This window comes from Priapulus caudatus, unplaced genomic scaffold (genome assembly GCF_000485595.1).
Source record: "Priapulus caudatus unplaced genomic scaffold, Priapulus_caudatus-5.0.1 Scaffold390, whole genome shotgun sequence".
Taxonomy (NCBI): domain Eukaryota; kingdom Metazoa; phylum Priapulida; class Priapulimorpha; order Priapulimorphida; family Priapulidae; genus Priapulus; species Priapulus caudatus.
The window spans coordinates 34351-48195 of NW_014577451.1; the positions used below are offsets into that span (position 1 = coordinate 34351).

At 50.1% G+C, this 13845-nt stretch overlaps 1 protein-coding gene across 1 annotated transcript in view; it reads left to right on the plus strand.

Moving 5' to 3' along the window:
* LOC106809839 (spectrin beta chain-like) overlaps window positions 1–13845 on the plus strand; it is a gene marked incomplete at its 3' end in the record, with an annotated part of 127714 nt that overhangs the window by 32300 nt on the left and 81569 nt on the right. Inside the window, 2 exon segments of the mRNA XM_014813065.1 lie at window positions 73–240; window positions 5876–5992. Coding sequence (XP_014668551.1) covers window positions 73–240; window positions 5876–5992 — 285 coding nt within the window.

The window sequence follows — 13845 nt, forward strand, 5'->3', positions numbered from 1 at the left end:
AAACTATAAGATGACGTTACTGTGCGCAAGTCTGGTACTAATGTGCTTGTGTGTGTGTGTGCGTTTGTACAGGCCGGCCTGGAAGTGAACGATCTCTTCAAGGACCTGGCGGATGGTCGGATGCTGCTGAAGCTGCTAGAAATCATCTCTGGCGATCGCATCGGGAAGCCCAACCGTGGCCACCTACGCGTGCATAAGATCGAAAACCTTAACAAGAGTCTCAACTATCTATCGACGAAGGTAATGCAGATATCCGTCTCATAGTTTTACGCACTGTTTCTAGACAGTTTTGCGGGTATTTGCTCGCACGGATAAGCAAATAAGCATATATCAGTTGCAATCATTTCGATAGGTAAACCAATAACCCCTGTCTTTGGACCGATGTGCTTTAGGTCTGCAAAGAATGTGTGAAATAGCTTTATCGTAGCTGTTGTATGATGCATACTTTTTATTGCGTATACTTCAGCAGCATTTATGACTTTATATGAGCGATGATGTGTGTTTACTGTCTGGCTGCAAGCATTGTGTAACTAACGTGTCGTAAATAACAAAGCTTTCAAACCATCCAATAAAAAACTGAAAACAACCACTACAATCAGTGATATCGTACATGCCCTGTTGATGTCGCACGCAAAACGCTTGAATTAAATTGGGCTTCGATTTGGAATTCTTGTTCTGAACAAACAAGGTTATTGGTTTATCATAGGGTTTCTTACCTTTTATCTAAGTGTGTGTGCGTGTAGGCGTGCGCGCGCGTCCGTGTGAGCGTGCGTGACGGTGCGTGAGTGTGCGCGTAGGCGTGCGTGCATGTGCTTGCGTTTGTTTAGAGAAATCTCGATATCTCATACTCTGTCCAGTTTGTGAATGAGAATACAGTTTAAATGCGCCATAATTGCGAGTACCAATCTATAAGCATTAACTGTACGATCGATTTGCGTGTATAGTGCGTTGGCTGCATTGTATGTATGTTGGTGGGGTGATTGCTGTGTGCAGCTCTCTGTAAGTGACCTCCCCTTCCCCCGTCTTTCTCCCTAGTCGCCAGGGCAGGTAAGAAGCATTCTCAAATAAATAGGTCTCGTGATACGCCGCTATACACATGCTGCGAAGCAGGAAACCGCGAAAAACTGTTATTCGGTCGAATTCGGGTAAATGGTCTTGTTCTGACGTACCGTCGTCACAAAGAAGGTAGTATTCGTAATTTCGTAGTAGCCGGTGCGGAGGGACTTCTTCTTTATAGAGGTAAACAGTGCGGTTGTGTGAGGTTATCATCGCAGAGGTCAGCAACGAAACGACGGTCAACAAACGGATTGCGACCGGTCACTAATAGCGTACTCAGTATAGTATCGTTAGAGAAAGAGCGAGAATGAGAGAGAGGGGGGAAAGCGCGGCGTTGAAATCGCGATTTTACTATACACGTGAAAAACTGGTACAACAACCCGAAAAAGCCGAAGTAAATCGGCCGGGTTTTGTTCGCACGTGATCAGCGCAAGCTTCAAGCTTGTTTTACCATCCGGCCCTTTTAGCCATTGCGGAAATTGACTGTCAATCTCGTGTGGCTTAGCAAGTTGAGATATGCTGACGAGGGATTCGCTTCAGCGAATACATACATGCATACATATACTCACTGCGTCCGGCTTGGGCGCTTGCGTGTTCGGCGTGGATATTTGTGGGGGAGGCAGGAGGGGGGAGGGGGAGCGATTCGTCATGACCGGGTCTTTATGGCACATCCCACCCATCCCCCGGGGGCCTGGCCCGACCCACGCGATATGAGCGATTGTTTTATTATACACGCGTGTCGTGATAAGCCATCAGACAGCAACGTTGAGCAACCATGCTCAATGCTTCCTTTTGCTCCCGCTAGTTTGTGGAAGAGGGGGAGGCTGCATGCGCAACAATGGCAGTCATCCCAACATCCGAGTGGCTCCGATGATTAATTATGCACGATCTGCGATGCTGTCATCTGGCACAGATGGTGTCTGACAGAAGGGGAGGAGAGGGTTAAAAACTTAAAGGGCACCGTGTAATACTAGGCGACCAGTGATATTGTTAAAGGGATACATTACTCGAGGTTCTTGGGATATTTTCAGTTAAAATAGGTTAAAATTACGCTACATAAAAAGTTTTATGGTTCAATATTCATTAGAAATATTTTTTTTTAATGTTTTTAAACTGACGGCTATGTATACGGTTGTTTACAACGACGATGGCGCGACTACGCGACCAGCAATATATTTATTGTTAACGTTAGTCGCACGCCAAGAAGCCATCATGTGGCTTCCAGGCAGAAATATATATAGATTGCGATGACATACTAGATCTAGGATATGTCGTGTGTCTTGGCTGTTTTGATGCAATTGCCAAAGCAATCGGGGCAAATAGCATCTATTCCTTAATCGCTGCAAAAACTGCGGTTATAATTTCCCCCGAGGAGAATGCACATGATGTTTCCCAATCCGGTATCTCGAGTGCTTCAGTGTTGCTGTGACCCATGAGGACTTGAGATGGTTTTTCCGAGATGGGACTCCGCACACGTCACCGATACATGTGAACTGGAGCGTGTGGTTTAGAAGAGGCGTGCACGCACACATGCACACGCGCTCGCTCGCACGCACGCACGCACGCACGCACGCACACACACAACACACACACACACACACACACACATCGGTAAACTATATGCGTGCGTGCATGTTTGCGTGCGTGCATGTTTGCGTACTTGCGTTTGAGCGCGCCTGCTTGCCAGCGTGCGTGCCTGCTTATGCGTGCGTGCGCGCGCGCGTGCGTACGTGCGTGCGTACTTTCTTGGGCACGTTCTTGTGATGCGCGCACGTAGGAGTTTCTTACGCCGTAATGCAGTCGAGGTGCAGTTTATTGAGGTATATCTGACAGGTGTTTATTGCCCCAGGACTGTTTCATCATTCGCTGCATGTCATTGATACCCGGTGCATCTACTAATAAAACTCCCTGGCTCACACCTGTGCCAATTTGGCCGCCGGGAAGGCAATGATTACCTCGAAGACAATGGTCGGGGTAGCGTCGAGGCACGAACATATAGGCACGAACAATAGGCTGAACGTTCTAATCATCTGCTATATGTCTAATCAAACAAAATCAACGTGCTTAAAGCTGTTGCATAGAAAGCTTTGTGTCTGTGCGTGTGCGTGTACGTGTGCGTGTGCGTGCGCGTGTGCGCGTGTGCGTGTGCGCGTGTGCGCGTGTGCGCGCGTGTGTGTGTGTGCGTGTGCGTGCGTGTGTGTGTGTATGTGTGAGAGTGTGTGTGTGTAAGAGAGAGAGAGAGAGCGAGAGCGCGCGAGGGAGCGAGAGGGAGAGATTTTGTTGAATCATGCTCGCAAACCAGTTTTATAATGATGACAGGAAGTGCAGTTTAGACCACAATGCGATAAACTTGTAGATGTTATGCACGTGTTGCGTGTAAATGTTATACACACACACACTCTTATATAACAATCATAAGACCACTCATTGCTTCACAGGTGTTCTGGTGAAAGACTGCGCAGACATTTTTTTCACATGAAGCAACTGTATTGCAAATAGTAGAGGCATGCCCGTTTGATAACATTGCTACTTTTGTATTTGCGATTCGACTGAACAAACAAAATATGAAGCAGTATGTAAAGGCTTTTCATGGGCTTATCATTGGATTTATTTCTATCGTGCTCAGTGAATTCACTAGTAGTTCGTCTGCTGAGAGATTTAGATGGTTTAGATGATATAGATGTGCTACACATGCGTCTAAACAGAGGAATTGCTCCGACCTGTGATTGGAGGATAAAAATAGACCCCGCCCACTCCCGCCGCATACGCTATATGCTATGACCGGTAGGAACGTGTACTAACTATCATATGGAGCGAACGATTTGAGGTACATTTCTATAAATTTTAGCTATTATAGACACATGTCTTAGCCTTAATCTCTGTGAATTTTGAGTCTATTGAAGCACGATTAATCTAATTAAATTAATTAGCAAATATGCACGCGCGGTATAGCTCATACAAATATGCACGCGCGGCTATGACCGGTGAAACGAAACGTCACGAATTTTATTTTTATCCTCCAAAAATGGAAAAGTGGGCGGGGTCTATTTTTATCCTCCAATCACAGGTCGGAGCAATTCCTCTGTTTAGACGTATGTGTTGCTACTGCGGCTAGGCACCCGATATTCTCAGGAATGAATGGTATGTCCCCTCGACGCAGGCCCACCGTGTGAACTACAATAAAAGTCGGCTTCAAGATCCACCGTATCAGTCATTCATGAAGCTATTAACGTTTTTTAAAGCAACAGTGGATCTCAGCAGCCATTTAAAAAAATGGGATTTGCCTGTACATAATGATATTGTTCTTAAACCAGTTGCATGGTTCTTAAACCAGTTCAAAGTTCTGAGTTCAAACACCTGATGGGTGTGGGAACTGCCATTTCGGGTTGGGTTCAGTTGTAAATTTACAGAAATCGGCTTTTTTGATTTGCTCATTTTCTTTTTTACCATTTTGCTTGTTGTATAGATAAAAAGAAGATAATTTGATATATTTATTAATATTACAAGATCAGAGAGCCTCCAAAAACGTTAGGAACATCTATATTATAAAAAACACATTTGCTCATATGAGTCACAATTATTCATCTAATTAATTTTCCACGCCTTTTAAATTCACTTAATGTCAATTTTGTTGGAGACAATTGTCTCGAAACACTAGATAATAGAAGCTAATGTAATAGCTTATCTGACACGTTAACAAAGAACATATCTTATGTAAGTGTGGAATATCAGATAGGCAAGTTACTAAGAATCAGCGTGATCGGCAATATAATGTCTTAATTGATTGATTCTTAATTAATAAACCATCATGTAATCTGGACATTGACCAGTACCCTTGTCAGATATGCTTATAATATACAGTAAATATATAAATTTCACGTAACCACTGTTATTATTATCTAAAAAAAAAAAAATCCCAGTAGCATTTCCTCCTCTGACAGGGGTTTTCAATTTGATCGTCCGCAGTGAATAAAATATATTGCTTGTGTAAATCCATTCATTACATGCGTTAATTCATCATTTATTTATAATAATATTGAGAGCTTTTACTTGTTGATTATGCTGTAAAATTTCATGCGTGGAAAATTGATTGCACGGTGTTGTGTTTCTCACCGTTATATACTATTACATTATTCTTGCTAATGGTAGTTTAATTGTTCTGGAGTTCACTCGAGGTGCCTGCATGGCTCTGCGGTCCTGTCGCCCGCGGTGTCTGTTCACCCAGCAGGGCTGCGAGTTTGCATGTTTTTTTGGTGATAGCGAAGAATGGTTCATGGAATGACAGAATGTGGTGGTAGCTGAGGTTAACAATCTCTTTATCATTTGCAGTGATTGGCCGTTTGTATTTCATTCTAATTTGGTTTGTAAAACGTCGGTTACTCTCTCTCTCTCTCGCTTTCTCTCTCTCTCTCTCTCTCTCTCTCTCTCTCTCTCTCTCTCTCTCTCTCTCTCTCTCTCTTCGTTCTCGTTCTCGCTGTCTCTGTCTATCTCTCTCTCCTCCTCCTTCTCTCACGGCGCGCGAAGCTTTTACTTCTCGCTCCCTCTCCTATGCACTGGTGATCTATTTCATGGTCACGTTCTCTCTCGCTCTTTCATTGTTCAGGTGACACACTCGTAAATAACTCTCTTGCTAGCTGACACTCTATCGGATGCACACAATCCATCAAGCTACGAATCATAGTCTCCCTTAGTTCTTCCTTAAGTCTCCCTTAGTCTTCTTAGTTGAGTGTGTTAGCGTTCGTTTTGGACCAACGACACCGTAATCGTGGCGGCCACAGCGCGAACGACGATCACTTCATTGATAAGCATTGTGTTTTAGGTGCGATTAGAGAGCATAGGTGCGGAGGACATCGTCGATGGCAACCCGACGCTCATCCTCGGTCTCATCTGGACCGTCATTCTTAGGTTCCAGATTCAGGAGATCGAGGTTGTCATGGTGAGTGAGGCTGCCGAAGCCGTCACGGCGCTCGCAGGTTGAGCGCGTTTATTACAGGTGTTACTAGGCCGGTCCGTCCAGGTGGGGTGAGGCGCACAGGTAAGCTGCATGCTTTACGTGATTACAGGTGTGGGCGACAGTAGCGTAGCGAGCTGCACTCACTAATACCTTGACTAACTAATCTCTTCTGTTCTGATTCCGGCTGTCCAGTTTGCTGCTCCGTCAGCATTGCAGGACTTACAGGAAGCTGTGCGATGCGACCAGCAGGAGGCCTGCAGCTGCAGTATCTACCACGCAAACACAGACAGCCGTCCGTATACACTGCTGTGCAGCATACACTGCTGTGCAGCATACACTGCTGTGCAGTATACACCGCTGTGCAGCATACACTGCTGTGCAGCATACACTGCTGTGCAGCATACACTGCTGTGCAGCATACACTGCTGTGCAGTATACACTGCTGTGCGGTATACGCTGCCGTGCAGTATACACTGCTGTGCAGTATACAATGCGGTCGTCGGTGTGTGTTTGTACCGGGGGGGGGGGGCACTAACAACGCGCCGCATGCTGCGACACTAACCGCGCTCGTTGCATGGATTCTTGCATGGTCGATGCGCGCGTTCAGACACGCTTGGAGAACATCAGCGCCGAGGACGTGCTCGACGAGAACCCGACGATTATTTTGGGCCTGATATGGACGACTATCCTGCGATTCCAGATCGAGGGAATCCAGGACAGCATGGTAAGATTTGCGACGATCTGCAACGAGATACGTTGGCGAGGTCAGTGCAGCCGAGTGTGAATGCTGCCGTGGGTTATACGCACGCGTAAAATGAGTTGTGAGTCGGTGGATTAAAAATCGATATACGGGTAAGAAATTGAGGTGATCGAGGGAAAGACGCGTAAACAGGATTGCACTTGTCAATTGACGCATGCATTATTAAAACGCTACCGGAGCTGATTCTTGGAAACAAATACACGTGATCGGTCCGGGAAGGCTAATCAGTGACATGATTTCTGAATGTTTTATCACTGCGCGCAAAATAATGAATATAAAAAATAAAAAATGGCAACGCAAACATGGTAGCGGCGTATTGTCGATCATGATATTGATGATCAATCCATGTATCAATAGCGCGAGGCGCTCCGAAAGGAGTTACCACCTGGCTTGACCCTTGCTGACCTTGGACTCACCGATGAACTTCTGGAAGAATTGCGGGTATGAACCGAAACACTAGTGTAGAATGTTTGGTTCTGTCGCCGACGTGTCGTCTGGGGGATTCCCCCGTCCGTTGGAAACCTGGAGTCTTGTCGCTACGTGTGTGAAATCGACCGTAGATGGAAGAACTCTCTGTGTGCGCTTCAGAAAGGTCTTCTGTAGAAATCTCCTGGCTGTGTCACGTACCGGACCGCAGCCGAGCGTCTGCTGCTTTGTCCTGTTTGCCACGCTGGCTGGTAGCTGTGACACTTGTCACCTCAGTGTGAGTTGTCTGCTTGTTAGCCACCCAGGGGTCGTTAGATGACGTCAGTGTCAATGTCAAGTGTAGTATTGTATCATCCACGTCTTAAGGCATACGTGTTGTATCTCTGTTATTAGTTCGCTGGGTAGATGCAAACATTATTGTGTCATAGTTTTATGTTACTTTTGTTCTTTTGTTGTTGTTGTTGTTTTTTGCTTTCGTAATCTGTTGCTTGTATAGTTTCAATTTTTGTTTAGTAATTATTTTGATGTTTTTTTTTATTTTCTCAGCTTGAAACTGTCATTTAATTATTAATTCAACCAGTTTTGTTAATTACTTTCAATTTTGTCATTAAGATATTAATTGTATTTGGTGACAGAATACCGTTTTCATGATTTTCTCCCCATTTTTTATTAATTTGTTTTTGTATGCATGATGGACAGACTTTAACACTTGAGCAATAATTTTGTAGTGATAATTATTATTTTATAATTTTATAATTTTCTCTTATTTTCGAATTATTTATTTTCGTATATTGTGGAGTAAGTGTAAGGACACTGTACCTGCCACCAAGTACCTTCCCTCACTGACATTCACTGTCGAGGCATTCTCCTGCATGTTTTATGATTCCCTCTACCTTCTCTATGCTCCGCGTCGCTAGCGAGCGTACCCCGGACTGTTCGACGTCGTCGGCGCCGCCCTCCCGGCCGACTTCGGACCGGACACGAGACTCGGCGACCTTCCTCAAGAGCTCACTCTCCGGGACCTCGGCGTGAAACCCGGGAACCTTCCCCCGGGAGCGTCCCCGACGACGACCCTCGCCGAGCTCCCGCCCGACCTCACGCTCCGGGGTCTCGGGTTCGGCGCGGCCGACATGCCGGAAGTTCGCGACCGCATCGGCTGGGCTCAGCAGATCCGCCACGGCGTGATCTACCGCGACGCGACCCCCGCCGACCTCTCCGCGTCGACGCGTCTCACCGAGCTGCCACGCGACATGACGGTGCGCGACCTCGGGGTCGCGGCGGCCGAGCGCGTCCCGGAGAACGTGCCGCCGGACACGCCGCTGGGAGAGCTCCCGGGGAAGCTGACGCTGCACGCGCTGGGGGTCGGGGACGCGGACGCGCGCGCCGTCAGGGACGCGGCGACCAGGAACTACCAGCTGCGCCACGCGCCCGTCTTCGTCGACGTCACCCCGGGCGACCTCTCGCCGGCGACGTCTGTCGCCGACCTCCCGCCCGAACTCACGCTGGAGGACCTCGGATGCGCGCAGGAGATTTTCTCCCTCAAGGGCTTCTCGCCCGAGGATACTCTCGGGTGCCTCCCGAGTGACGTCACGGTGGGGGACCTGGGATTCGCACGAAAGGAGGACGTCCCCGCGCTGCGCGAGCGCGTGAACAAGAACTACGCGCTGCGGCGCAATCCGGCGCACGCGAACGCAATCCGCGCAGACGTGACCCCCGACGCGCCGCTGCGCCGCCTCCGACCCGACATGACCCTCGCCGACCTTGGACTCTCCGACGCCGACGTCGCTGCCCTTGGGCTTCCCGAGGGTACCTCCTCCCGGACGCGACTCGAGCAGATGCCGGAGGAGGCGACTCTCCGGAGTCTCGGGTTCGCCGAGGCCGACATGCCCGCGTTGAGAGAGGCGGCGAATCGCGCCTACCTCGCGCGCTGCGGCCTGCTGTACAGGAACGTCGTCCCCGCAAACCTCGGCCCGGAGACCTCGATGAAGGAGATGCCGCAGGAGATGACGCTGCGAGAGCTGGGGGTCACCGAGGCGGACGCGAACAGAAAGGTCAACCTCGACCGACCCGTCGCCGAGCTTCCTCCGCAGATGAAGATGAAGGACGTCGGCGTGACGACGAAGACGCGCGTGGGGTCGGTGCGGGAGCACGCCGTGCACGCTCAGCGGCTGACGCACGGGCCGCTGCACTGGGACGTGCTCCCCGTCGAGATGCACGCCTCGACGGAACTTCGCGAGCTCCCGCGCGACATGACCCTACGCGACCTCGGCGTCACGCAGGCGCAGCTGCCGCGGGAGGTGCCCGTCGACACGCCGCTCTCCCGCCTCCCCGCGCACCTCACTCTCGGGAGCCTCGACTTCGCCGACGAGGACATGCCGCGGCTGCGGCAGGCGGCCAATCGCAACTACCAGCGGCGGCGCGGCCCGACGGAGGTCACCGCGGCGACGCGACTCGACGCGCTGCCGACGGATCTCACGCTCGCTCAGCTGGGGGTCTCCGACGACGCCCTCGCGCGTCTCTCGAGCTGGGTGACGAGGGACACCACCCTCGGCGACCTCCGCGGGCATCTGACCTTGGCCGACCTTGGGGTCGCGGAGGACGAGGCGGCGCTGGAGAGGGTTCGGCGGCTGGTGAGGCCCGAGGTGCACGGTGGCGCCACCACGCTGATGTACAAAGGCGTGCCGGTGAGCGCGGACATGCGCGTCGTCGACCTACCCCCGGGGCTCACGCTCGAGGATTTGGGGGTGGATAGTCGCCGCCTGGAGAAATACTACGTACGTGAGCATGTCGTCGGTCCCTCTTCGTTCGTGTCCTTGTCTGTCGCTTGTGTGTGCGCGCGTGCCACCGCGAGCAGCGTGGCGGGCGCGCGTCCTGGTCGATTCAACGTCGAAGGTAAAAAAAAAAGTTGGCGCTTTCCGTTCCGGAAACGCTTTGGAGGAGAGCGCGGTCGAATCGGCACGACTGTTTTGCCGGAAGGAAGGAACGGAAGGAAGGAAGGAGCGGGGGCGGAAGGAAACAGCGGGGGGCGCTTGTCTGGCTGCGTTTATGTACGGGTTGCGTCACGTCTGTGTTATAAAAAAACCTGTTTTCTCTTTGTGAGAGTTGTCACATGGCGGATTCAGTCTGGCCTACACGCTATTTTTTTACTGTCTACTTTACATACGAAACTCGTTGCTATCTGCTAACGTGTGGGCGGGCACCGATGAGTTAAGGGGTCAGTTGCCGCCGCGACCCGTATGCCATGCACAGTATTAACATGAGCTTTGTGCCGTGAAGGCCGCGAAAAGAAAGATACCGTCAACTACTACTCTGGCCGAGATGGGCATATCCGGGGATAAGCTACAGCAGTTACTGGTAGGTACATTAGTCTACTTCTAGCGTAGATTTCTCGAGTATGTTTTCTTTAGACGAAGCTGTCTTTCTCTTTTTTTTTTAGGAAAACTCACATGTTTACGTTCGTGTATAATCAATTGCAGTGTACGCCACTGCAGTGTATACTTACTTATACAGCATGCCCGTCTGTGATTTGTTCGCCTGTTGTGTATTTTATCCCAGCCTCTTCCATTCCATTTGTTTATCCGTGCAGCTTCGTTGTCAGCATCATTTGCTGTGCGTGTTGAATTACTGCTCTTTAGATTCTTTGTCGCACACTCTGCTTACTACTTCCTGCACTCTGCTTAGTGTACACTTATTATCAATGTGTTCTAACTGGTAATTGCCTTTCTTAGAATAGGTACCTCTAATCATATTGTTTTGAAGAAGAATTTTTTCATTTTTCTGCTTTTTATAGACACATTGCATTAAACGCATGAGCTTGCTTTGCCTTTCTCCAGTGTTTCGATACTCACTATTTTCTATACTCGCTCGATAAATTTAACTTCGCTTGGCATGATAATCGTTTTACTCATTTATTTATTTATTTTTATTATAAAATATTAATTTCAAAAGGCTAATATGAATATATATTATATATATATATATATACATAATATATATATATATATATATCTGCATACGTATATAAAAAACATTGATGTTATTAGTTGTGCTTGTAGCTCTTGTCGAAATGCATGATCAGGGCTACTGATCCATGTATTCACAAGCAAGAACAAGGTATGAAGTCATATACCAAGACACCTAATAGCATCAATCGTTTTTATCAGTATACTGCTTCGCTCGCCTTACAGCTGTGCCTTCCCCCCACCCCCGCAGCTCACACACCCGGGCCTCTTCCAAGCAGACGACGACGTCGCCAACCTTCTCCCTGCCGACCTGAGCCCTCTAACGCCGGCGTGCCACCTCCCGCACGAGATGACCCTCGGTGACCTCTGGGTCGCGGAGCTCCGCCTCCCCGCGCGCACGACCCGCGCCACGACCCTCGGCGCGCTGCCGCGTCACGTGACGCTGCACGCGCTCGGTTTCGCCGACGCCGACGTCGCCGCGGCGAAGGACGCCGTCCACAGGTGGCGCCACGTGCGGTGCGGGCCGCTGTACCGCGACGCGATGCCCGCTGCGATCGGCGCGGCGACGGCGCTGCGCGAGCTTCCGGCGGACATGACAGTGGAAGACCTCGGGGTTGCCGCCGCGTGTCTCCCGCGCGGCGTCGCTGCGGACGCGCGCTTGTCGTCGCTGCCGCGCGACCTCGTCCTCGCCGACCTCGGCTTTGCAGACGGAGACGTGAGGAGGCTGAGGGACGCGGCGAACAGGAGCTACCAGCTGCGACACCGGCGGCTTTACGTCGATGTCACGCCGGCGGATTTCAGCATCGAGACGACGTTGCGCGAGTTGCCGCGGGAACTCACTCTGGGAGAGCTGGGGGTCGGCGCCAGCCACGTCCCGCAGGGAGCCTCCTTGGATACGACTTTGAAGGAACTTCCGGCGGAGTTGACGATGCGCGGGCTGGGATTCGAGGACGCGGATGTGCCGGCATTGCGGGATCGGATTAATCAGCGTTGTGCACTGCACCACAGTCCCGTTAACGGACGAGCGATTCCCGTGGACGCTACGGCTGATCTCCAGATTTGCAATCTGCCTCGCGACATGACGTTGCAAGATCTAGGAATCACCGAGGAGCAGGTTCCGGAAGGCCTCACGATTCGCACTCCGGTGGGAAGTCTTCCGCAGCATGTCACTCTCAGAGATCTCGGATACACGGATGCTGACATCGCGGAGTTAGTCCACCGAGCCAATAAGGCTTACCAGAAGAATCGCGGAAATGTCTACAGCAATGTTTTGCCGAGGGACCTGAGTGTTCACACAGCACTGAATGATCTCCCATCGGAGCTAACACTAAGGCAGATTGGTTTGACTGAAGCTCAAGTAGATAGGAAATTCTCGGTAGACAAACCGCTGAGTCAGTTGCCCCAAAATCTGACGTTGACACAATTGGGTGCTCAGGCCAATAACATCTCTGGCATAGCAGCACGGATTATACACAGTTGCCAGGCAATCCATGGTCCGATCTACTGGGACGTCATGCCCATCGAGTTGTCTCCGGAAACAACGCTGAACGCACTGCCACAAGACATGACTCTTGGGGATCTTGGTGTGAGAAGAGAGCACTTTCTGCCGGGTTCTGTCGAGAGCACGAGCATTTCGGAGCTCGATGGAGAGATCACGCTCCAACGACTTGGCTTCACGGAAGCGGACATGATGCTGCTGAGGCAACGCGCCAACCAGAACTACCAGCTGCGCAGGGGTCCACTAGACATAACTAGCAGCACTTTCATACGAAACCTACCGGAACACCTAACGCTCGGAGAATTGGGATCGTCGCGAGACGCCATGCTACTCTTACTACCCTCGTGGGTCACGGAAAACACCGCCCTTTACGAACTGCCGGCCGACCTTGGGGAGCTGACCTTGGCTGACCTTGGCATCGAGAGTGGGGCCGCGCTGGAGAGGGTTGCGCGAGCGGTCAAGCCCGCGCTGCACGCGCGCGACCGCGAGGCCGTGTTTTACGGCGGCACGAGGATTCACTCGGACATGAGCGTCGCTGACCTTCCCGCTGACCTTACCCTTGAGATGCTGGGTGTGGATGTGTCCGCGGTGGCCAAATATTATGTAAGCAGATCCATCAATGCACACACGTATCGTCGCATCTACGTCGGTTTTGTCAACAAATTTTCTCGCTGGATGAATTTCTTTTATTTTACTAGAGGAATGCACCAAGAATGCTCCTTTAAGTACGTCATCGTATGTTTTATCGGTCATTTGAAACGGGGGAAGTTCTAATGTCTGTTTAGATTTTTTTAAGTGTGTAATTATGTGTTATCTAGTTGTGAAAGGTATTTTGAATAAACGCTACTGCTTTGTTGTTTGTGTTTTGTCTCCCGAGAAGGCAGCGGAGAAAAGAGTGCCCACGCACACCACGTTGGCCGAATTGGGTATTACTGCCGAACGAATACAACAACTGATGGTACGTTTTCGTAATTTAACCTGCCTAAAAAAATACCCGCCCTAAACAATACAAACAGACTCGTTGACGGGTATTGCAGTCAACATGGTAGCCAAGATAATCAGCGATCGATTAACATAATTGTTGCTAATCGTGTATAAAATTGCCCGTTGGATGTTTCTGATATTGTTTACGATGTGCTGTCGACGTCTAGAGAATCGTGTATAATATTGCCAGTTGGACGACACGGGG